The 21,655-nt window shown below is 37.3% G+C and overlaps 6 protein-coding genes and 1 non-coding gene across 10 annotated transcripts; 5 read left to right on the top strand and 2 right to left on the bottom strand.

Annotated features, from left to right (window-relative positions):
- Nucleotides 1-473: 473 nt before the first annotated feature.
- Nucleotides 474-7,485, top strand: LOC17900849 (RNA cytidine acetyltransferase 1). Of its 2 annotated transcripts, none has more exons than XM_023789005.1 (27): nt 474-582; nt 926-1,059; nt 1,151-1,242; nt 1,477-1,648; nt 1,744-1,866; nt 1,947-2,120; nt 2,238-2,348; nt 2,434-2,567; nt 2,653-2,746; nt 2,962-3,060; nt 3,155-3,291; nt 3,409-3,506; nt 4,032-4,155; nt 4,248-4,335; nt 4,415-4,514; nt 4,594-4,646; nt 4,876-5,052; nt 5,136-5,173; nt 5,239-5,332; nt 5,408-5,587; nt 5,682-5,796; nt 5,889-5,958; nt 6,089-6,236; nt 6,422-6,550; nt 6,680-6,805; nt 6,942-7,007; nt 7,103-7,485. In XM_023789005.1, the coding sequence occupies exons 2-27, from the start codon at nt 955-957 to the stop codon at nt 7,340-7,342; spliced, it is 3,087 nt and encodes a 1,028-aa protein (XP_023644773.1). In that variant the 5' UTR covers nt 474-582; nt 926-954; the 3' UTR covers nt 7,343-7,485. The 2 variants fall into 2 exon arrangements, with proteins under 2 accessions (XP_023644773.1, XP_006303798.1); XM_006303736.2 differs by having other exon boundaries at nt 560-582; nt 931-1,059.
- Nucleotides 7,435-8,839, bottom strand: LOC17900853 (iron-sulfur assembly protein IscA, chloroplastic). Its single transcript, XM_006303123.2, has 3 exons — nt 8,553-8,839; nt 8,087-8,305; nt 7,435-7,716 (listed from the first exon to the last, which is right to left on the bottom strand). Exons 1-3 carry the CDS (start codon nt 8,731-8,733, stop codon nt 7,574-7,576), a joined length of 543 nt encoding a protein of 180 aa, XP_006303185.1. The 5' UTR covers nt 8,734-8,839; the 3' UTR covers nt 7,435-7,573.
- Nucleotides 8,840-8,927: 88 nt separating this feature from the next.
- Nucleotides 8,928-13,255, top strand: LOC111832485 (NLR family CARD domain-containing protein 3). The gene is made up of 18 exons (XM_023789006.1): nt 8,928-9,180; nt 9,261-9,534; nt 9,743-9,955; nt 10,169-10,227; nt 10,329-10,466; nt 10,662-10,736; nt 10,842-10,925; nt 11,038-11,099; nt 11,207-11,276; nt 11,502-11,577; nt 11,675-11,805; nt 11,929-11,988; nt 12,083-12,157; nt 12,247-12,351; nt 12,455-12,550; nt 12,658-12,738; nt 12,825-12,926; nt 13,008-13,255. Exons 1-18 carry the CDS (start codon nt 9,133-9,135, stop codon nt 13,074-13,076), a joined length of 1,818 nt encoding a protein of 605 aa, XP_023644774.1. The 5' UTR covers nt 8,928-9,132; the 3' UTR covers nt 13,077-13,255.
- Nucleotides 13,256-13,398: 143 nt separating this feature from the next.
- Nucleotides 13,399-17,657, top strand: LOC17898374 (DNA polymerase lambda). Of its 2 annotated transcripts, XR_002835337.1 has the most exons (15): nt 13,399-13,599; nt 13,716-13,856; nt 14,255-14,572; nt 14,738-14,816; nt 14,893-15,023; nt 15,221-15,283; nt 15,495-15,674; nt 15,769-15,822; nt 15,916-16,004; nt 16,093-16,183; nt 16,352-16,432; nt 16,593-16,660; nt 16,755-16,839; nt 16,942-17,210; nt 17,319-17,657. XR_002835337.1 is itself a non-coding variant. In XM_006306422.2 (14 exons), exons 1-14 carry the CDS (start codon nt 13,489-13,491, stop codon nt 17,038-17,040), a joined length of 1,590 nt encoding a protein of 529 aa, XP_006306484.2. In that variant the 5' UTR covers nt 13,399-13,488; the 3' UTR covers nt 17,041-17,260. The 2 variants fall into 2 exon arrangements, 1 of the variants encoding a protein (XP_006306484.2); XM_006306422.2 differs by lacking the exon at nt 17,319-17,657 and having other exon boundaries at nt 16,942-17,260.
- Nucleotides 17,443-17,660, top strand: LOC111828789. Its single transcript, XR_002832550.1, has one exon. It is a non-coding gene; the product is annotated as a small nucleolar RNA U3 (small nucleolar RNA).
- On the top strand, nt 17,559-19,231 carry LOC111832486 (protein PLASTID REDOX INSENSITIVE 2, chloroplastic). Of its 2 annotated transcripts, none has more exons than XM_023789008.1 (4): nt 17,559-17,657; nt 17,779-18,102; nt 18,205-18,300; nt 18,831-19,231. In XM_023789008.1, the coding sequence occupies exons 2-4, from the start codon at nt 17,818-17,820 to the stop codon at nt 19,017-19,019; spliced, it is 570 nt and encodes a 189-aa protein (XP_023644776.1). In that variant the 5' UTR covers nt 17,559-17,657; nt 17,779-17,817; the 3' UTR covers nt 19,020-19,231. The 2 variants fall into 2 exon arrangements, with proteins under 2 accessions (XP_023644776.1, XP_023644777.1); XM_023789009.1 differs by having other exon boundaries at nt 17,563-17,648.
- Nucleotides 19,232-19,399: 168 nt separating this feature from the next.
- On the bottom strand, nt 19,400-20,418 carry LOC17897876. The gene is made up of 3 exons (XM_006305665.2): nt 20,127-20,418; nt 19,942-20,045; nt 19,400-19,773 (listed from the first exon to the last, which is right to left on the bottom strand). The coding sequence occupies exons 1-3, from the start codon at nt 20,416-20,418 to the stop codon at nt 19,666-19,668; spliced, it is 504 nt and encodes a 167-aa protein (XP_006305727.1). The 3' UTR covers nt 19,400-19,665.
- Nucleotides 20,419-21,655: the final 1,237 nt, after the last annotated feature.

A 21,655-nucleotide genomic window follows, 5' to 3' on the forward strand; every position in this document is an offset into this window, starting at 1 on the left:
CTAGAAAAATAATTTGGTAGAGCACTGAGCAGAGATATTATTTTCTTCCAGAAACTACGTGATTAGAAGAAGACGTGTACTAAGTGACAAGTAAAAATAATTTTAATCTTATTAATCTAATGGTATAGTTGGCTATTTGTTTTGCATAATTATTTGCTAAATAGTAAATATTCGTTTCACGTCGTGTGCAGGTATATATCATTTACTTTATAATATATAACTACTTTACAGAAATCATAGTAAATTGTCCTAAACTTTTCATAACTTTATTACAATATTAAACATTACAATCCACCGGTGATCACGTTATTGATTTTTGTTTTGTTTTGGGTTGCTTTCCTATTCGGTTTTAAAACATGGCAATGGAGAAAACCAGCTGCTTGATAACCACAAACCGGAAAAATGTTAAAAAGAACCAAACCGGTCGGTTATCTGTAATTGATTTCTAGGGTTTTAAGGTTTTGACTGACGACGGTTGACTTAGGGCGCGCTTCTCTGCTTTGGTAATAGAACACGAAGCACACACACACACCAAGCTAGCTGCTCTGCACCTCCTTGCTCGCTTCTTTCACCATCCTTCAGGTTCGTTCTCTATTAACACGCATTACCACCAGTTACACCCTCGAATTGTTAGTTGTACAGCTAGGAATTGGAATCAGTTGGAGTAGTAAGTAAAGGATTCGAAGCCGCTTTTGTGTTTCTTTTGCTGGAATTTTCTCCGTTTCTTCTAAAATTTGAGACTTTGCTTCATTGGGTTCTCCAGAAAGCTTGAAACTTTATTCGAATTGGTATTTATTTTCTATTAGAAAGCAATGATTATTTTCAAACGAGGTCCTGCCTTAAATCCCAGGAATGAAAAACCATGACTTTGGCTTTACAATAAGCTAAAACTTGTTTCTGATTCAATTTTGATGTGGGCTTTAAGGTCAGGAGACAGAAAAAACTTGTCCCAGGATGAGGAAGAAGGTAGACGAACGTATTAGGACTCTGATTGAAAACGGTGTCAAACTCAGACACCGTTCCATGTTTGTCATCGTTGGTGACAAGGCTCGTGACCAGGTATATATTCTTTTTGCTGTTATAGAGAATTTCTACTTTGCATTTTCCTCGGAGATCAAGTCTAATGCTTTTCTAATTCGTTATGTAATAGATAGTTAATCTTCATCACATTTTGTCAAAATCGGTGGTCAAGTCTAACACAAGTGTTTTATGGTGCTACAAGAACAGACTCGACATTAGCAGGTTCGATTATCAAATTTGTCTTTTGATATTTGCCACAGTTGAAGCTTTTACCTAAAACTTTGTTATTAGGAGCTTAATTGAAACCTAGTTAACAGGTTAACACATTCTTTACTGTGAATTTCTTTTGGTCTTTCCATGTCGGGAATGATGGAACCTGACTTTGTGAACTATTTTACGCATATTTGTCGATAACTTGGTCCTAAGCTTTGAGAATGGAATTGGTTTTGTGTGCAGCCACAATAAGAAACGATCAAAGCAGTTGAAGAAGATGAAGGAAAGAGGACAATTAGATCCTGAAAAACTTGACGCTTTCTCTCTTTTTCTTGATGTGGGGGATGTCACACATTGCTTGTACAAAGATTCTGAAAGAATTCTTGGGAATACTTTCGGCATGTGCATCTTACAGGTACTCTTGATTGATGGCAGATATAATATTTTTTCTGCAACTTACTCATACTTTTATCTTCTTTCATATATAATTTTTATTCTTGATACATTCAGGATTTTGAAGCTCTAACTCCAAATCTACTAGCACGAACAATAGAGACGGTTGAAGGGGGTGGACTAGTTGTATTACTATTACAATCTCTTGCTTCACTTACTAGTCTCTGCACCATGGTTATGGTATGAACTCTGAATTTGGTAGTTACGTTACTTGCTTAACTACTTATTTCAAGTTACATGATTGGTTCTGTTCATATCAGGATGTGCATGATAGATTTCGAACTGAGTCGCACTCTGAAGGTTCCGGACGTTTCAATGAGCGATTTCTGTTATCACTAGCGTCTTGCAAAGCATGTGTTGTCATGGATGATGAGATAAATATATTGCCGCTTTCGTCTCATATCAGATCTATCACAAGAGTTCCAACAAAGGAGGTAAATTTGTAACAGATTCACGCCCTTTATAATGGGGGTTTGAGAATTTTTTAATTCCAAATTGCACCAATTTGCTAGCATCCTTACCTTATTATTTTCATGTTTTTGTAATAAAAGGATTCGGAAGGGCTTTCTGAGCCAGAACGAGACCTGAGGAGTTTGAAAGATGCATTAAATGATGATTTTCCTGTTGGTCCTTTGATTAATAAGTGTTGTACATTGGATCAGGTATGTGGTTTAGTCACCTGTGTACATTGGATTAAGTTATGTTGCACATTGGGTCAGGATTGAATATTTGCTTTGTCTTTTGTAGGGTAAAGCTGTTGTCACATTTTTTGATGCAATATTGGATAAGACCCTCCGCAGTATAGTTGCTCTGATTGCTAATCGTGGGCGTGGAAAATCTGCTGCACTTGGTCTAGCTGTTGCTGGGGCTGTTGCTGCTGGGTAGGTTTGAGTTATTGTACTTTTATTCCTGTATGTTCCAATAATATTTGCTATCTTATTGACACTTTATCTTATTTGCTGTTAGGTACTCTAATATTTACGTAACAGCACCAAGCCCAGATAACTTGAAAACTTTATTTGAGTTTGTTTGCAAAGGTTTCGAAGCACTTGAATATAAGGTAATGCGAATTTCTTCCGCATCACATGTGTGAGGCATTTTTCTAGAAACTTTTCATGTTGGGCTTCTTCCATTTTGTTGCCGGTGTGTTGGTATATTCATAGATTTGAAATACGCACTATCTTGAGGAAGAAAAAACAGTTACTTTGTTTTGCATGTTAATTCGAGATATCCATATGGTTTCCTGAATACAATACTCAATCATATATTTTGAAGGAACATCTTGAATATGATGTTGTGAGGAGTGTGAATCCTGACTTTAATAAAGCAATCGTACGGATAAATATCTTCAAGCAGCACAGGCAAACTATCCAGGTTTGTTCAATCCTAGTTTTATTTATTTATTTATAATAAGCCGTAGTTTGTGTCGATGACTGAGTGGCTTCATTTTCCCTTTTCTTTCATGCAGTATATACAACCACATGAACACGAGAAGCTCTCACAAGTGGAGCTGTTGGTTATTGATGAAGCGGCAGCTATTCCTTTGCCAGTTGTGAAGTCTCTACTTGGCCCATACCTAGTTTTCTTATCATCTACTGTCAGTGGGTATGTGAAACAGGAGTAAATTACATTCCCGATATTGAAAGTTATATGCATGGTGTGGTAATAATTTGGGTCAGTCAGGCTGCTGAATTTTGTTTGTTTTGCCTTTCTTTGCCAAAGCTACGAAGGTACTGGTAGATCTTTGTCCCTGAAACTCCTCCAACAGTTAGAAGAGCAAAGCCGAGCCCCTGTTACTGGTGTGGAAGGCTCTCTTTCTGGTGTGTAACTCCTACATCTTGTTTTTATTTTGGCATGTGGCAATTATGAGATTTTTGTTGTTTTTGTTTTTTTGTAGAAATCCCAATATTATCTTTTAGAACATAGAATTTCACCTTCCAGGCCTACTCACCCCAATGCCTATGCGTAGGGGCTTATGAAGAGAAAAGTGTTGCTATTTTTTTAAATTTATGTTTATGTTTTTTGAGTAAACTATCATTCAATGCCTAGGGTTAAGGAATTTATGTGGATAATTTTCCAAGAACGTAAATTTATTGTTAAGTCGGGTCTGAAGGGCCTCCGAAGGTTGACTGAAAGTCTGAAACTTCATGCTGCTGAGTATCTGTTGTGATTTTAGATTACTGCTGTGATGGGTCTTCATATTCATTAGATTTAATGTTTCTTGCGTGCAGGGCCTGCTAATTCATATCTCAGAATGTAGTATTAGATATCCTTTTTTTCCTTGGCCCTGTAGTTGAAGTGAATCGTTGAAAATTCCTAATTGTCTGAAGTTTCTTTGGATTCAGGTTGCCTTTTCAAGAAGATAGAACTCAATGAGTCTATTAGATACGCTTCTGGAGATCCAATTGAATCCTGGCTTAATGGATTACTATGCCTTGATGTTACTAATTGTCTTCCAAATCCTGCTTGGTATTGCGATTTCACTCAAAATAAATAGAATAATTCTACCCTTTCTTGCTAACGAGTGATCTAAAAACAGTTTTCTTTTCTTGGATTTGTAGCCATCCTCTGCCAAGTCAGTGTGATCTTTATTATGTCAACCGAGACACCTTATTTTCTTATCACAGAGACAGTGAGCTGTTTTTACAGGTAAGAATAGCTTATTTACAAACTAAGTACTTTTAGCTACCTATATATTGTTACTAAGGCATTAAGTGACCTGCTACAGCGAATGATGGCACTTTGCGTTTCTTCTCACTACAAGAATTCTCCTAATGATCTTCAACTTCTGGCGGATGCTCCTGCTCATCATTTGTTTGTGTTGCTCGGTATGCAATTGTTCCTCCTTTTCATAGCTAGAGATAATAATCAGATTTAGAGTGTTATTTTAATTTCTATTTGGCACAGGTCCTGTTGATGAGACCAAAAACCAGCTCCCTGATATTTTGTGTGTTGTCCAGGTATATATTTCTTACTTTCTGTTCTGCTCTTTAGAATTGTTTGTTCGGAGAAAAGTAGTCGGTTAGACGAACGAAGAATAAAAGCAGAAGCTATCCCTTTACTTTAATTGTTTGTTTGCAACATTATTTTTTATGTGTAAAATCATGAATCTCATATCTTGGCGTTTCCATTGTAAGTGATTCTGGATGTAACTGGTCTCAAGTATCATTGAAATTGAAAATTTTGCAGGTCTGTCTCGAAGGACAGATATCTCGGAAATCTGCCGAAAAAAGTTTAAGAGAAGGTCATTCTCCACATGGAGATCAAATACCATGGAAGTTCTGTGAACAGTTCCGGGATGTTGTCTTTCCAAAGCTTTCTGGTGCCCGTATAGTACGCATAGCAGTCCACCCCAATGCTATGAAGGTAAATTTTCTTACTATGCTCACTTTTATTATCTTTTAGGTTTCTCTGAGAGACTAACAAATTCTTGATTACATTATATGTAGATGGGATATGGGTCTGCTGCGGTTGAACTTTTGACCAGGTAAATGCATGGTTACGACTTGATAGAGTAATACATGCCGAGGCTTAATTGATTGATACTTGCAGATACTTTGAGGGTCAGCTAGCTTCAATATCAGAAGGTGATGATGAACTGGATGTGGAGCCTTCACCAGTCAAAGTTACCGAGGCTGCTGAAAAGGTTCTTGATTTTCTTAATCTATCCTTGTGGGGTTTTGTATAATGCATTCCAGTTCTTACCATTGTTTTCCCATAGGTTTCTTTGCTTGAGGAACAGATAAAGCCTCGTGCCAATCTTCCACCTTTGCTGGTTCCTCTTCGTGATCGGCAGCCTGAGAGACTCCACTACCTCGGTGTTTCGTTTGGGCTTACTTTGGACCTTTTCCGTTTCTGGAGAAAACATAAATTTGCTCCATTCTACATCAGTCAAATACCAGTTGAGGATATCTCTTTGTCCTCCTTCTCCTGCATTGCTTATTCTTGTATTGCATAGTAGTTCATAACACTATTTCTATATTTGGTTGGATCAGAGTTCTGTGACTGGTGAGCACACATGTATGCTTCTGAAACCATTAGCATTAAGCAACGACGAATTCGAAGTTGATGAGTCGGATGAACTGGGCTTCTTTGCTCCCTTCTATAAAGGTTCATTGATTCTTTAACTGGGAATCGAATGTTTCTGTATCTTCTAAGTATAACATGTTTAACGTTTTGGCCAATTCTTTAATTCTGTTCAGATTTCAGGATAAGGTTCTCTAAACTGCTGAGCGATAAATTCAAGAAGATGGATTATAAACTTGCAATGAGGTTAGCTCTAATCACTTTCTTCTCCCATGCAACTTTTGACTTTTTCTGCAATACTATTTTAGGTGGACATTATACCTCCTTGGTGCGTTTTGTCGTGTTGATAATATTCTCATTTCACTCTTTTGTCTAGTGTCCTGAACCCTAAGATCAATTTCCCAGAGGTTGATTCTTCGGGAAATTCACAAGATGGATTTTTGAAGAAACTCGCAGGTGTCCTTTCTCCTTATGATATGGAGAGACTCAGAGCATACACTGCCAATCTTGTTGACTTCAATCTGGTTAGATCAATTCTCTGAATGTCACATATTTAATTGGGATATGTATCTGCTTAAATAACTGCACAGTGATAAAATTTTGCTAACAGATTCAGACAAATAACAACCACATGTTCTAGCTTCATACTCTTGTCTTTTTGTTTAATTTGGTAATTTTTTTTTTTTTTCATTTTGTTATCTTTTCAAAGGTTTATGACATCTGCAAAACTCTAGCTCATCATTATTTTCAAGAGAAGCTCCCTGTCTCGCTGTCATATGTTCAAGCATCTGTACTCCTGTGTTTGGGCTTGCAGGAGTCGGATTTCTCGAGCATCGAGGTATAATATATCTACTCTTAAATAACGTTCAATGATCTGGACCGTTGCTTTATGTTTTACCACATATGTGGAGATAAACTTGTAGACACACCTGAATGTTCTAAATTGGATATATACGTTGACTTACAGAAACAAATGCAGTTAGAGAGGGGACAAATACACTCTCTTCTATTGAAGGTTGGAAAGAAGTTATACAAATATTTGAATGGAATCGCAACAAAAGAGATCGAAGCCACCTTACCTCGATTGAAAGATGTAAGTTCAGATGGAATATTAACAATATACTTTCGTATTCTTTTGCTCGATCATAATATTCTCTCATTGTTAGAAATTAATAAAATACATACATGCATATCTGATTGAAATTATTCATGGTGGCTTTTGGTTGCAGAGAGTGCTTGAACCTCACAATGTATCAGTAGATGAAGATCTCAGGGAAGGAGCAAAAGAAGTTGAGGTAATCACTTCTGTTTCCGTGCATTAGCACATTTTGTTTTGGTTGCCATGTAAGGTTGAAACATCATTCTCACTCTCAAATGTTTGGGTTTAAAGGAACAAATGAGGGCACAGATAGATGAATTGTTGGATCCTGAGCTGCTTGAACAATTTGCCATTGGGGACCAAGAAGCTGAGGCTTTGCAAAAGTCTAAGCTCTCTTCAAGTGGTCTTATAAGTATTGAGTCCACCAAATCTGATTTCAAGAAAGAGAAGCCAAGTGGTTTTGATAAATCCAACAAAAAGAGAGGCAATGATAAACATTCCTCCAGATCCAACAAAAAGAGAAGAGGCTAATGTTGAGGTCATGTCAACAATTGTTTCTTTGTAACAGTGACCAGAAAATTTTGATCATTGGGTTTTCTTTGAATTTGTAATCAGAATTTGAATACTATTAAAAAGTTTTGTTTGATCATCAAAATGAAAAAAACTTACAAATCCTGTTTGGGCATTCTACAACCATAGTACAAAGTGTTCTATTAACTATAACTATATATTTTTTTTTATACTGCAATACGTCAAACTGGTTCACATCTCGGCAGCAAAGGACTTCCCACATCCACAGGTTTGTGTAGCGTTAGGGTTCGAGAAAGAGAAGCCTCCACCAATTAAAGCATCGCTGTAATCAAGCTGCATTCCAAAAAGGAAAAGCATGCTCTTCGGATCACAAACTGCAAAAAAAATGTTAACAATTAATTTCTTTTTAAATAGAGCTTTCACTTTACAGATGTGGGAACACTTGACTGCAGAAGACAACAAGAGACTAGAAGTCTAGATCAAAAATTGGCAGCCAAGTATTGATCTCTAGTTTTATACCATCTACTTGACAGCAGGAATCTACAACTTTAGCCAAGGACAACATCTCAGTCATGTTCTCGAACAACCTCTACTCTTTTTATATGGATGCATGCACACACAGAAACTGACATTCATATCGAAAGTACAGAGAGTCTATTTCATCAACCAACTTGCTGATCTTACCCTTAGACCTTACTATATCAAAATGGAAGGATAAATCCTGCATAGTTACCGGATAGTTACCTATAGTGAATCCTTCGTATTCAATGGTCGAATCATCTGGTCTTGCGTTTGCTCTGTTCTCAAAGTCCATCGTATAAGACATCCCAGAGCATCCTCCTTGCTTGACACCAATTCTCAAGCACAAATCTTCCCCACGTTCTGATCTCATCTTACTCAGATGCTTAAGTGCATTATCTGACAGAGCTATCGCCGGCTTCAGTCCTTCCATTGCAGGTGAAGCTGAGAATTTCAACAAGCCTCTTTAAGTTCTCGTGAGCAAACCAATCAAAAATAAAGCAGAAGACATATCCATGTCACAAAATTTATCAGCTTTTTAGAATCCTCCTCAGACATAAGCAATCAAAGTTACCAATTTCAGAGGAAAAATTGATGATTTTTAAACTAGAATGGCAATAACAACCCATGAAATAAAAAGGATTCTCATCGAAACATAAAGCAGAGCAATTTCGTGAATCAAAATACGAACCTGGAGCTGAGGTGGATCGAACATAGAAACGGTTTCTCCGATTGAGATTGAGATTGAGATTCACATATGACAAACAAGGGAATGAAATCGAATTACATGAAACCACAGAACGCAAACTTGTGTTAGAGATCCTTAGCCCGAGAAAGGTTGGATTGGAAGTCATGATTCCAGTAAACGCCATAATCGCCGAGCTGAGACTTTCAAATGCGTGTAATAGAAGAAGACCCAAAAAAACAAATCTTTGCGCTCAACAAAAATTTTAAGTCCACATGTTTTATTTGTTTTCAGGTAGGTGATTTGATTATTTTTTTGTTTATGAACCCTAAAGCAGGTCTCTTTCGAAACTATCGGGTCATAGATTTAAAACCCGATTTTGACCCGGAGACGAGTTGGGTTGGGTGATACCCGAACCCAAAGGAAGACACACGCACACACATAGCGCGAAGGAACAGACTTCATCTTCATCATCGTCTATTCTGTAATTCGTCGCTTTAATCTCTTCCTCTCTTATCATCTTCTTCAGAGGTCAGTTCTCAGAGTGGATATTTCACGCGTCTATGCATAAATAAGTGGCTCTTTAATGGCGTCTTCTTCCACCAGCTCCCTCAATCTCCACTCTCTTCCCAAGGTAGTGATTCTACTGTTAATCAGTTGTTCTATTTTACTTACTTTTGGCTCCTAATTCCGTTTTCTCGTTGAAATTTGAAGGCTTCTTCTGGGTTTGGCCAATGGAGGAGTGGGTTGCGTTCCGAATTTTTGGGTAGCTCCGTTTCTAGAAACCGATTGTTTGTTTCTCCGGTGGTGTTTCTTCACCGGAGTCCGAGACTTCCGGCGATCAAAGCGTCGTATAACTCAGAGGGGGGACCGAAGCGTAGTAGGGTTTATAAGGAGTCACAGGCGGCTAGTGGTTTTCCTAATGCTAAAGTGCAGCAGATTGCATCGTCCGTCTTGCCCTTGGGCTCATTTGCTGTCGTCACTTTCGGTACGCGCATTGCTACGAGAGCTAGTTTTGTTTATCCTTTACTTCTCAAAATTTGGAATTACTGCGTTTTCTCCTTTCATGTGTAAGTAACTGAGAGGAAAGTAGTTTGGTACATTCGGTAGTTGCTATTAATACGAGGGATACTAATGATAAAAAAATCGTCTTTTATCTCAAATCTTCGATACTAATTTGTGTATTCAGCTGACAGTTTTGTGGAAAGTGGTTGAGAAGTTCATGTCTCCAAAGTCTCCAAAGACGTCTGCTGGAGAAAACAAATCGTCTGCACAGGGAGTGAAATGGTCGATTGGGGCCGGTACTAATTTGTTACAAGGATTTGCTGCGAAAGTTGATAGAGAGGCCAAGCAGAGGCTTAATGAATTTGCTAAGGAACTCAGGTCGTTCAGAAGTGTTGACATGTCAGGTGCATTGAATGATTTAGCTGTTATGACATTACTTATTGCTGATTGTAGTTTTCTTTTCCCTAAATGTGAAATTTTTCTTGCCGGGACAGACAATTTTATGAAAATTAAATGTGATCGGTAGTGCCATCTTTTTGTCTTAAGAGATATAGCTGAAGTTCATGAGTGTGTGTAGAGCCGATTGATATAGCTCACCTGTGTGTATTATATTGCAGGATGCAACTTTGGAGATGAAGGATTATTCTTTCTTGCTGAAAGCCTTGGGTATAATCAGGTTATAGATCTCTTTTGCTTTCACATCTTCTATCTGCCAACTCATTAGAGTCCTGATATTCTTATGTTGATTGCGTAAACATATCCATGTTTGTGTTTCAGACTGTAGAGGAAGTCAGTTTTTCTGCAAATGGAATTACAGCTGCAGGAGTTAAAGCCTTTGACGGTGTTCTTCAATCAAATATTATGTTGAAAGTACTTAACCTCTCTGGAAACCCCATCGGTGATGAAGGAGCAAAGGTTAGTGGAAATATGATATACTAGTTTTATATTTAAATACGTTTCTGATGGTAGGAAAATCCTCAGTTCAATCAAGAGAGGAGAACATATTGATTTCTGCCGATATCTTTAGCTCTAAAATAACATGGAGCTTATTATCTATGTGTACGTTCCTTGCTGAGAATGGTTTCCCTTCATTTTTTATTGTAATGGCAGACTTTATGCGCTACACTGATGGAAAATTCTAGCATCGAGATACTTCAGCTAAACAGTACTGATATAGGAGATGAGGTTTGTTTTGAGTAGATGCTTTGATTGACAAGCTTTTCAAGCTCCTAAGTTAGTCACAATCCTTTTTACGTTTCATGCTTTAAGTAGTTCCAATGTTCTGCGCAGGGTGCAAAGGAAATTGCAGAGTTGTTGAAGAGAAATTCAACCTTGAGGATTATTGAGCTGAATAATAACATGATTGACTATTCTGTAAGTTCTTTCTGTTCATGTGTTGTATCGTTATTTTTTAAGTAGTCACCCAGGTTTATGAATTGAATCTGTTGTCTTTTTACCCTTATTTCATTTTTTGAAATGGAGGTAGGGTTTCACAAGTCTTGCTGGGGCTCTTCCTGAGAATAATACAATACGCAATTTACATCTAAAGTGAGTTCAGGACAATATAGGTGGATGTTTTCTTATTAGCTTGCTTTTTTATTTTTTCTATATAGTTCATGCCCCTGACATACTGAATTATGGATAATCTGCTTCAGTGGAAACTATGGTGGTGCTTTGGGTGCCAATGCTTTAGCTAAAGGGATTGAGGGTAACAAGTCTTTACGGGTACAAAGTTTCCTCATGACTCTTTCTGTGTATATTGTATAACATTTTTGTATCAAGAGAAACATTTCATAGTTAGATGTATTATCTTATATGATACATCAAATGTAATTTCTGATATCATTAAAGACAACCAATGTTTTAAAGACAAAAAAAGAAAAAAAAAAAAAAGACAACCAATGTTTTAATGTCATCAACAATTGATTCCCTTGGCCTTTCTACCCGCAGGAACTTCATTTACATGGAAACTCTATTGGAGACGAAGGGATTCGTGCTTTGATGGCTGGTCTATCTTCCCACAAAGGTTTTTGAATATAACACTCTTCATACATCTATAGTAACCCTTCCTTACATTTACTTTATAATTCAGTAGTTATACAGAGATGCATTTTTGTGTGCAGGGAAACTGGCTTTGCTAGATCTCGGTAACAACTCCATCACCGCAAAGGGTGCCTTCTATGTAGCAGAATACATCAAGAGAAGCAAGAGCTTGGTTTGGCTGAACATGTACATGAATGATATAGGCGATGAGGTACATACATCCAATCTATAACAAATTAACAATGGAGCTGGATTGTGTCTGTTACTTCTCTAATATCGGAAAAACTTGTCTTTTTGCTCTGTTCTCTATCTAAACGATTTTCAATGGTTTCAGGGAGCTGAAAAGATTGCAGATGCACTGAAGCAAAACCGTTCGATTGTAACTATTGACCTGGTGAGAAGTGAACATCTTCTCCAGTCTCCCTAGGTTTTACCTTGCGTCCAGCAAATCTAGCTATTTGTTCTGCTAATGCGTTTTTGTAAACTAGGGTGGAAATAACATACACGCAGAGGGAGTTAATGCAATAGCTCAAGCGCTGAAAGATAATGCAATTATTACGACGGTTAGTGCCAAAATTTATTCTCATCTTTGTTTCCTTATTCACTTATAACTTGGGTGATAATGACACCGTCACTCTCATTATATCCTCAGTTAGAGGTTGGTTATAATCCCATAGGACCCGACGGAGCTAAAGCATTATCTGAAATTCTCAAGTTCCATGGAAATGTAAAGACGCTCAAACTTGGTTGGTGCCAGGTAAAGCATGCCCATAACTCTTTGTCTATAAAAATAAATACTTTCACGATTGCTTTTTCTTTTTCTTTTAATCATTTTTGATTTTCATTCCTATGTCCTGCAGATAGCTGCTAAGGGTGCTGAACATGTTGCAGACATGTTGAGATATAACAACACGATCTCGGTTTTGGACTTGCGGGCAAATGGACTTAGAGATGAGGTTTTTTCAGACAAATGTTATTAGTATTCAGCTTGTTATATATATATACTTGGAATATTTCTACCAAATATGTATTTTTCATATTTGTAAATGATTGTTATTTACAGGGAGCTTCATGCTTAGCTCGGAGCTTGAAAGTAGTTAATGAAGCTCTGACATCCATGGATCTAGGATTCAATGAAATACGGGTAACAAAGACGCTACTTCAACAATACTGTGTATTCTTATAAAAATGTGTAAGCTGTTCGATCTTATAATCCTGACTCATTTGCAGGATGATGGGGCATTCGCAATTGCTCAAGCGCTAAAGGCCAATGAAGATGTGACGGTTACATCGATAAACCTGGGGAACAACTTCATCACCAAGTTTGGACAGGTAAGAAGAACATATGTCTTTCCAGGTTTCCTCATGAAAGAATTCTGGTGTGCTGAGAATATGCTAATTGTTTGATCCCAGAGTGCTCTCACGGACGCAAGAGATCATGTTCTTGAGATGACTGAAAAGGAAGTAGAAATTTTCTTCTAAGAGAGACAACTGAAGTGAAAGAAGACTTGTCACTCTATAATTTTTGCACCATTAGTTGTCGTCTCATTCTTTATGACGTGTGGGATGGGATGCTTTAAACGAGAGAAAAAAAAAACTGTTTTTTTTTGGTGAGTTTACGTACGGTTCAGCTTTAATTGAAAAGAAAGTTTCATGAAAAATGGTGTGCCGAAACAAAAGAGACGTAGTAAGATCGTTCAAGAGTGTGATCAAGACATCTAAAGTTTAATAATTAAATCCGGTTTAGGAGAGGTTATCTCGGTCTGGTTTCGAATTCGGTTCGCTGAAAACCAGCATAATTGGGTACCCTGCTTTGAAAGACCCCAAAAAAATCTCTGTTCTGTTCTGTTCTGTAGAGAGAAGTAGGAAAAAAAAAACCCGAGTGAGCAAGAAAATGGCGGCAAAGCGAGGGAGAAACCGGTCGCCTTCTCCGGACCCGGAGGGGATGTTCGCCGGAATGGTAGTTTTTATGGTCGAAATCGGAGTCCAGCGTCATCGATTGCAGGTTTTACTCTCAAAAAACGAGAAAATAATTTTTGCTCAATTTGATTACTTCATTCTCTTGAACATCATTCTGATTGTTGCATGCCTATGTCTTTTTATTCTCTACTCGAATGGAAGATCTGGAAGCAGAAGCTGGTTCAAATGGGTGCAGTTATCGAGGAGGGTCGGTTAACGAAGAAAGTCACTCATCTTCTTGCTATGAACCCCGAAGCTCTTGTCCAGAAATTTGGGAAGAAACGTCTTTCGCATTTCACTGGAGTGAGTTGGCTTTTCTATTTTTCTTCTTCAGCTCTCTGCACGTCTTACTAAAACATGGATTTCATCATTAAATAAAACAATCTTTCCTTACTATCTATTGTGTGTTGTTCATGAGTTGTCCACAACGATTAGATTACTTGGGAACACAAAGTTCAATGCTTTCAAGTGTTAAGATTTGGTTCTTCCTTGTTTGGTTTAACTCAGTCGCATTGCTATTGTTTCTTCTGATGAACTGTCTGAAATCAGGTTTGGTACTATATATTCGACATTTATGTGTTTGAGATGTCGCTTTAGTCTTCGGTAGCCATTGTTGTTGATCTGATATTTCTATTGTTTTTTGTCTTGAATTTTACTTTGAGCAAATGGTGAAGGGTTTATACATTGGCTTTTCCTTGCAGCGCCTTATGCTTTACCAGTGGTTAGAAGATAGCCTAATCGCAGGAGAGAAGGCTAATGAAGACTTGTATGTTCTCAAAATTGACTCAGAAGATATGGAAGAGACAGACAAGTCTTTACCTGCAGCATGTGGTGGTGAAGATCAACCGTCAACTCCAAAACGTACTAGATATTCCCCTGATGCTGGTGAATTCAAAGGTCTAGAAAACCAAAAATATACAAAAGGATCACCAGATTCACCTACAAGTTGCAGTGTTCCCTCTATTAGTGCCAGTCCTGGAGAAGGCATTGTAGACACTCCGACTAGTCCACAATCAGAGGTAAGCCTGACTGACTCCTTTGCTGATGATAACTTATTGGTTTTAGGAAGTTGACTATTGGTTTTAGGAAGTTGACTATACTTTTAAGCTGTTTACTTTTTCTGCGCTTTCAGAAAGAACGTTGTTGCTACTGAAATTTTTCATTAATCTTCTTTTGATTTATAGTCCACATCGGTGTACAAACCACCTGATTTGAACAGAAATATCACTGAGATATTTGGAAAGCTAATAAACATTTATAGAGGTAGGATCTCTGGTGTATGTTTTTTAAAACTGCTCTCTTGTAGGAAGTAACATAACTCTTTCTTATCTGTTAATAGCTTTGGGTGAAGATAGGCGGTCCTTTAGCTATTACAAAGCTATCCCTGTCATTGAAAAGTTCCCCACTAGGATTGAAAGCGTTGATCAGCTCAAGCACCTCCCTGGAATTGGAAAGTCAATGAGAGATCATGTAAGTGAAGAAATGCTTCATATATTTTGTGTATGTGGGTGTAAAAACTGCATACACCAACCCGTTCATGCTCGTGGATTTTTTGATAAGCACTGCATACACCAAATAATTCTCTTTTCCGAGTGACTATCCATAACCTATATGTATTTCTGTGAGAACTGAGAACTAAACTATATTCCTCTACCTGAGTTTGGCAGATTCAAGAGATTGTGACAACAGGGAAGTTGTCCAAATTGGAACATTTTGAAACAGATGAAAAGGTAACTTTGAATCCTAGGTTAATTAAAGTTAGTTAATTGTTTTCCATTTTCAGTTATAGACAAGCTCACATGTAGAGGCCACTTCAGGCAATTTTCTTTGCTTTTCCTTTTTTCCTTGAAAAAGATACTGTCCATGACCTAAGCTAGAGATGTCTGAAATGTTTCCAACGTTAACTGTTACCAGTTATATGTTTCCTTACTTTGATTGAAGGTTCGTACAATCAGTTTGTTTGGGGAAGTTTGGGGTATCGGTCCTGCAACTGCACTCAAGCTATATGAGAAAGGACATCGCACACTAGAAGACTTGAAGAACGAGGATTCACTAACACATGCACAGAGGTTGGGGTTGAAATATTTTGATGATATCAGAACAAGAATTCCACGTCACGAGGTGTGATCATTAGACTTCAATGTGAATTTATTTTGTCTTTATCATCCTTCATGTTAGTTTTTCTCCTCATATTTCATCACTTTTTGTATTGTAGGTTCAAGAGATGGAACAACTTCTACAGAGAGTCGGCGAGGAAACTTTGCCTGGTGTATGAACTTTTTAGTTTATCGGTTTTCTCCATACTTGGGTGATAAAAGTATAGTGGAATCCTAACAATGGCATCAAAACATCTTGACTGCAGGTGAATATTGTATGTGGAGGATCATACAGACGCGGGAAAGCTACTTGTGGAGATCTAGATATCGTTATCACACATCCTGATGGACAAAGGTACCTACAATCTTCGTAAGTCAACTTCCTGGGTTAGTTTCCAGTAGCAAAGTTCACTTAAACTGTTTTTGCTTATTTTCCTGACTAGTCACAAGGGATTTTTGACAAAGTTTGTAAAGCGTTTAAAAGAAATAAACTTCCTAAGAGAAGATCTTATCTTCAGCACCCACAGTGAAGAGGTAACTTTGTTATATTCCATTTTTTTCTGCATTTGGTATGTCAATCATCAAAAACACATTCCTTCAATTGTTTTAGTATCATATAAAATGATATCTTTTAGCATTAGATAAAGCTTTCTTCGCCCAAGATAATCACAGTTCTCCTCAATGATTGCCTTCATTGTGCAGGGTACTGATTCAGGCGTTGACACGTATTTTGGCCTGTGCACTTATCCTGGTCAGGAGCTACGGCGCCGTATTGATTTTAAGGTAACACCTGAAAACTCCCCATATCACGGTTATTGAAAAAAAGCTCTAAGTTGGTTAATCATAGGATGAAAAGAACAACACCATGATTGATTCAGCTATGTCTTGGTTGATCTCTTCCCAGAAAATCATTCAATAACAATAGGTCATAAATTCATCACAGGTTTATCCAAGGGATATCTATGCATTTGGACTCATAGCCTGGACGGGTAATGACGTGCTGAACAGAAGGTATGAATATGATATAATCCATCTGAATATCACCAAATACATTGTTGGTAAAGGAAAAAAACGCATACATATTTATATGCCATGGAAACTACAGGCTGAGATTGCTAGCAGAATCCAAAGGCTATCGACTTGATGACACTGGACTATTCCCGGCTACTCACAGCTCTAGTGGTAACCGGGTAAGGGAGATAAGCGAATACAGTATTTTGTATATTACTACTTATGGTTCTAAAGTGAATGAATGATAAATTTATAGAGCTGTGATAATGTATCTTTCTCAGGGTGCTAGAGGAACTGCAAGTCTGAAACTCTCAACGGAGAAACAAGTTTTCGAATTCTTAGGATTTCCTTGGCTCGAGACACACGAGAGGAATCTCTAAGGCATCACCAAAGGGAAAGCCTTTGATAATTGACAGTTAAGCTAAAGAACAAAACTCTTTCTTTTGCCCGTTTGGATAGGTTCTATAGTTTAATCGGTTCTTTTTGTAATTACATATCCAGGGACGTCTGAATTATATATAGATGGGTATGATGTATTGTGTATCTTAAGGTTGTTAACTCAAAAAGCCTATGAGGAAACTTTGATCTCTCAGATTTTCAGATTTATTTTCCTTTTTCAGTTAATCAATGACACTTATATGTTTTGTTAAAAAAAAAGGTTAATCAATGACACGTGTCAGAGCATGTGTGGTTTAGTCTGGAAATAAGAGTGTCAAAGTCCCACATCGACAAGCCTGTGAAAGAGAAACGTCTTTATATATGGGCAGAAAACAACAATTGTCACGACCTTACTTGAACAGGATCTGTTCTATAGGCTCGTACCTCTGTATCCTTGATTTCTATGGAGACAGGCCCTTAACCCTGGTTGATGAACCATGACCGTGCGATCAGAGCGTGATTAACGGCTACGATCGTCCTCGGATGTATCCGGTGCTGTAGAGGATCGTTACTCGGCTCGGTTCTACCTTGCCGGGGTGGTCGCACGGCGGTCTGACAGGTTTCCTTTTTATTTTTTCACTCTGAAAATCTTTTAATTTCTTATATTTTGACCCTTAAAATCTTTATTCAATAGAAATGAAACCTCGCTAAAACCCTCAGCTTTTTTTTTTTTTTTGCAGAGAAAAGGATAAGGTTGAAGAGTGAAGCACACTGTAGTAATGGCTTCTTCTATGCACGAAGCTCTCTTCTCTGCACGGCTTCCTCAAGTCGTCAATTCATCTTCCTCTATCTCTTCTTCTTCTTCATCCTTCCGTTGCGCTCTACCAATTATCTCTTCACCAGCTGCAGTATCTTGCGCAATCAAATCGAGCCAGTCTTCTTTTAAACAGCGTTGTAGAACCAAATTGAGGGACTTTTCTCTTTCTTCCCTATCCCGGAGAGGTTTCGTTTGCAAAGCTGCCGAGTACAAGTTTCCAGATCCCATACCTGAATTCGCCGAAGCTGTGAGCTCATTTCCTCTTCTACTTTTGCTTCCTTTTTAAAAAACTCAATTTTGGTAGGTTGTTCTTATGGATGATTGAAACCTAATTGATGGGTGATACCAGGAGACTGAGAAATTTAGGGACCATATGCTAAAGAAACTATCCACAAGGGATCTTTTTGAAGACTCTGTTGATGAAATTGTTGGAATCTGCACTGAGGTTAATCTTAAATCTTCTCACTTCCACACATGTGTGTCTATGTGAAAATGTCTTCAATTATGGATTTTCAAAAGTGGTGTTTTGTTTAGTCTCAGCTTCTGTTTAGACATGTGCACATAGAGAAAGACGTTAGAAATGCTTCAAAACTTGTTTTGTGTTTTCTGAACTAGATTCTGATTCATTCTATCTGAATTGTTTTGACATGTGACTTGCAAATACACTAGATTAAAGAAGTTACAAATCCTTTAAATCTTGTTTTGTGTTTCCTGAACTAGAATCTTGATTCATCTTATATGAAGTTGTTTTAGATAATTTAATTATGCAGAAAGGTCAGCAAAAGGTCAGTATGGTTTGAAAATAAGAGGGTAGATTTTCATAAACAAGAGCCTTGGTGAATCTGGTTTACCAAAAATCGTATTGAAGTGATTGTTGTGTGATTCCTTAAAACAGTTCTCTAAATCGGTTATATATCTTGGCATGAGACTCGGAACTTAACGGTTTTTGCTTTGGACCATTGTGGTTCATGACAGATCTTTGGGACGTTCTTGCGCAGTGAGTATGGAGGACCTGGTACACTCTTGGTCATACCCTTCATTGACATGGCAGATACTCTCAATGAAAGGGAATTGCCTGGAGGTCCACAAGCTGCACGAGCAGCTATTAAATGGGCTCAGAATCATGTAGACAAAGACTGGAAGGAGTGGACCGGTACTGATTAGTCCTCCAAGCATCAAAATATAGTCCGTCTAGTTATTTAGCTCAGTAGTGATGTATCAGAGTATACATGTGTGATCAGTAAAACTCTGAATTTTGCGGATTTTGGTAGTTAATAAGCTCTGTTGTTATAATCTTTTGTCGAATCAACTGTTTTCACCTCATTGTGAAATCCATTCTTCGAATGTATCAAATTAGAACCGAAGTACGTCAGTTATGTTAGGTGTTGTTGATTCAAGATTACTATGTTGTGAAGGCATTTTTCATATGTATATATATATATATATATATTAAACATTTTGGTGTAACAAGAAATAAGAGAGAATGAAAGATAATAAAAAGCTCTTTATTGTTCTAATTCAGAAGCTCTGTTTCCTCTGAATTGATTGGGTATCAACAAAAAACCACACTTCTTACAAACTTCCATAGATTTCTCCATCTGCGAAAATATATACATCGACGATAGAGAGAAAAAAAGGAAGAAGAAGCTCTGTTCTGTTGACATCTTGATCTAGACTGCATCCTCTGTCAACACCAGGAAAAAAAAACAAGAAAGGGAAAGGAACCAAAATTTATTCAGTAAGGTTCCGGATCAGGTTCTCCACTCTAGATCCAGATACTGTCTTGTCTCTCAAACAAAAACAAAATCATTCAGCTGGTAGCTTCGGAGATGCTCTGAAGAGAGGGCCTCCATGTTTTGGACTTTAAGAGGGAAGTTGAGTTCGTTAACACACGAAATTGCTTCCCTTGTTTCTTCTCCTACCATAAAGAAAAAAACACAACCCCAAAAGATGACAAATTTTGTACGTTACAATTCAAATAACGGAGTAATGATAAATCTTTATTAAGCAATTAAAGTCCCATGTAAGACTTGTCATTGAAATCTCTCAAAGTTATTTAGCCAGATCGATCAGTTAGGGAACATACCGGAACTTTCTTCTCGGACAACTTCTTTTTCACTGTCGTTGTCGTCTCAATCTGATGCTTCTTCGTCTTGGCACATTTCTTTTCCCGTAAAACCTTCATCACTTCTGTGAATTTACAATATTCAATATCATAAATTTTCAAAATGACACGAATATAAAACATAAGAAAGAGAGAAAAGAAGAAACCTTGTGAAGTAATGAGGCGGTAAGCGTGGCCGAGCACGAGATTCTCCGTCGGACGTAGAAGCTGAACACGTGTAAACCTCACAGCCTTCCTCTGTTTCTTATCCTCTCCTTTCACCGCCGCCGGGATATTCTTCTCTTCCTCCTCTGTCAAAGGAACAATGAGAGAGACGTAGTGGCCAGGATACATACTCATAACCTCCGTGACGGATACAGAACCATAGTACCGATCAATCTTCCCGCCGGGATGCTGTAAAACCAGAACCGCCGCGTTCACCGCCTGACAATTCCCCATTTTCAGAAGGAAACTGAAAAAAAGAACTATGTTTTGATGATGATTAAGAGAAAAGAAAAGAGAGAGAAAAAAAACAGAGTTGTAAAGAGACTCTGTGAAAAAAAGTGGTTTTGTTTTCCGGCGAGGGTAGGTCTCCACACACTCTGCTCTCACTTTAGCTTTGGTTATAAAGCATGTGAAATTCCAAAATATTATATTATGGTTTTATTGTTATGACTTTTATGAGTACAGTTATATATAAAAGTGTATTATTATTCTTATGGTTAATGTAGATTCGACTGTAATATATGTGGGACGTATAAAATTATTGTAAAACTGCTTTTCATGTTTTGGGAATTGAATAAGGCATTAGGGGATGGTCCGAATTTTAAAAGTCGGTTAGATTTGGACAGGTGTCGACGCCGAGACAAATGAGAAGGATGATCAAGATGGTGCATGCTACTACAGTAAGTAAATCTAGCATACAAAACATAGCAAACTGTCCAAGCTTTCTGAATTTGCTATCATTGATTTGCTTTGTTTTAGCTATATATTGTCTATGTTTTACTACTTTGGTGATGTTCGAATTATTTTAGATCGATATCCATTTTTTTTGGAGTTATACTTAAAATTCATATTGAATCATCTTATCTAGCACGTATTTTTTTTTTGTCAAACCTTTCCTTTGTAATGTTCAATTACTTACCATACTTAGAATGGTTTTGTAATGTAAATTATTTAGATTTCTGATTACTACTAACAATTTGTAATAGGGCAAAACAAGAGACTGTTCTTCTCAACGGGGAAAAGAGAACGTTCATTATTAAAACTACTTAACAACATTAAACGTAATGAAGACTTTTGTTTAATCTTTCGCAAGATCCGATGCATTTCCACTAAATATCTTTTTTTTTTTAATTATATATAAACATGCATCTCCCTTAATTGCTGTATAATCCACTTCCTTCCATGAAAAGAAAAGAGAAAACATAGTTTTATCATTTATCATCAATTCATATTTATCTGTTATTTTCTTCTCTTTTCCTAAAGTGTTTCTCAGGCGTGACACTAATAGAGAGAAACTCCAATTCTTTCTATGGTTTACTCGCAGATGTAAATAAAGGACAATTTTATTACTATTTCGTAGATCTTTTTAATCATTAGTTATGTTAAAAAAACCGTGTTTAATTTATTTCTTGTGCATATAGCATATTAATTAATTAGAATATTATGTAAAGTACTATAGAGAGACCGAATC

Source organism: Capsella rubella, unplaced genomic scaffold, assembly GCF_000375325.1.
Source record: "Capsella rubella cultivar Monte Gargano unplaced genomic scaffold, Caprub1_0 scaffold_1, whole genome shotgun sequence".
NCBI lineage: Eukaryota > Viridiplantae > Streptophyta > Magnoliopsida > Brassicales > Brassicaceae > Capsella > Capsella rubella.

Excerpts from the sequence above, each read along its gene's own strand:
- LOC17900849 (XM_023789005.1), top strand. The coding sequence starts at position 955 with ATGAGGAAGAAGGTAGACGAACGTATTAGGACTCTGATTGAAAACGGT. Across the intron at positions 4,515-4,593 it reads TCATTTGTTTGTGTTGCTCG|GTCCTGTTGATGAGACCAAA; the intron begins GTATGCAATTGT and ends TATTTGGCACAG. Across the intron at positions 5,053-5,135 it reads TCCACCCCAATGCTATGAAG|ATGGGATATGGGTCTGCTGC; the intron begins GTAAATTTTCTT and ends CATTATATGTAG.
- LOC17900853 (XM_006303123.2), bottom strand. The coding sequence starts at position 8,733 with ATGGCGTTTACTGGAATCATGACTTCCAATCCAACCTTTCTCGGGCTA. Across the intron at positions 8,306-8,552 it reads TCGATCCACCTCAGCTCCAG|CTTCACCTGCAATGGAAGGA; the intron begins GTTCGTATTTTG and ends TGAAATTCTCAG. Across the intron at positions 7,717-8,086 it reads ATACGAAGGATTCACTATAG|TTTGTGATCCGAAGAGCATG; the intron begins GTAACTATCCGG and ends TTTTTTTTGCAG.
- LOC111832485 (XM_023789006.1), top strand. The coding sequence starts at position 9,133 with ATGGCGTCTTCTTCCACCAGCTCCCTCAATCTCCACTCTCTTCCCAAG. Across the intron at positions 10,737-10,841 it reads GTACTGATATAGGAGATGAG|GGTGCAAAGGAAATTGCAGA; the intron begins GTTTGTTTTGAG and ends TGTTCTGCGCAG. Across the intron at positions 11,277-11,501 it reads AGGGTAACAAGTCTTTACGG|GAACTTCATTTACATGGAAA; the intron begins GTACAAAGTTTC and ends TTCTACCCGCAG.
- LOC17898374 (XM_006306422.2), top strand. The coding sequence starts at position 13,489 with ATGGCGGCAAAGCGAGGGAGAAACCGGTCGCCTTCTCCGGACCCGGAG. Across the intron at positions 14,817-14,892 it reads GCTAATAAACATTTATAGAG|CTTTGGGTGAAGATAGGCGG; the intron begins GTAGGATCTCTG and ends ATCTGTTAATAG. Across the intron at positions 16,433-16,592 it reads GGCGCCGTATTGATTTTAAG|GTTTATCCAAGGGATATCTA; the intron begins GTAACACCTGAA and ends AATTCATCACAG.
- LOC111832486 (XM_023789008.1), top strand. The coding sequence starts at position 17,818 with ATGGCTTCTTCTATGCACGAAGCTCTCTTCTCTGCACGGCTTCCTCAA. Across the intron at positions 18,103-18,204 it reads TACCTGAATTCGCCGAAGCT|GAGACTGAGAAATTTAGGGA; the intron begins GTGAGCTCATTT and ends GGGTGATACCAG. Across the intron at positions 18,301-18,830 it reads TTGTTGGAATCTGCACTGAG|ATCTTTGGGACGTTCTTGCG; the intron begins GTTAATCTTAAA and ends GGTTCATGACAG.
- LOC17897876 (XM_006305665.2), bottom strand. The coding sequence starts at position 20,418 with ATGGGGAATTGTCAGGCGGTGAACGCGGCGGTTCTGGTTTTACAGCAT. Across the intron at positions 20,046-20,126 it reads CCGCCTCATTACTTCACAAG|AAGTGATGAAGGTTTTACGG; the intron begins GTTTCTTCTTTT and ends GTAAATTCACAG. Across the intron at positions 19,774-19,941 it reads TGTCCGAGAAGAAAGTTCCG|GAGAAGAAACAAGGGAAGCA; the intron begins GTATGTTCCCTA and ends TCTTTATGGTAG.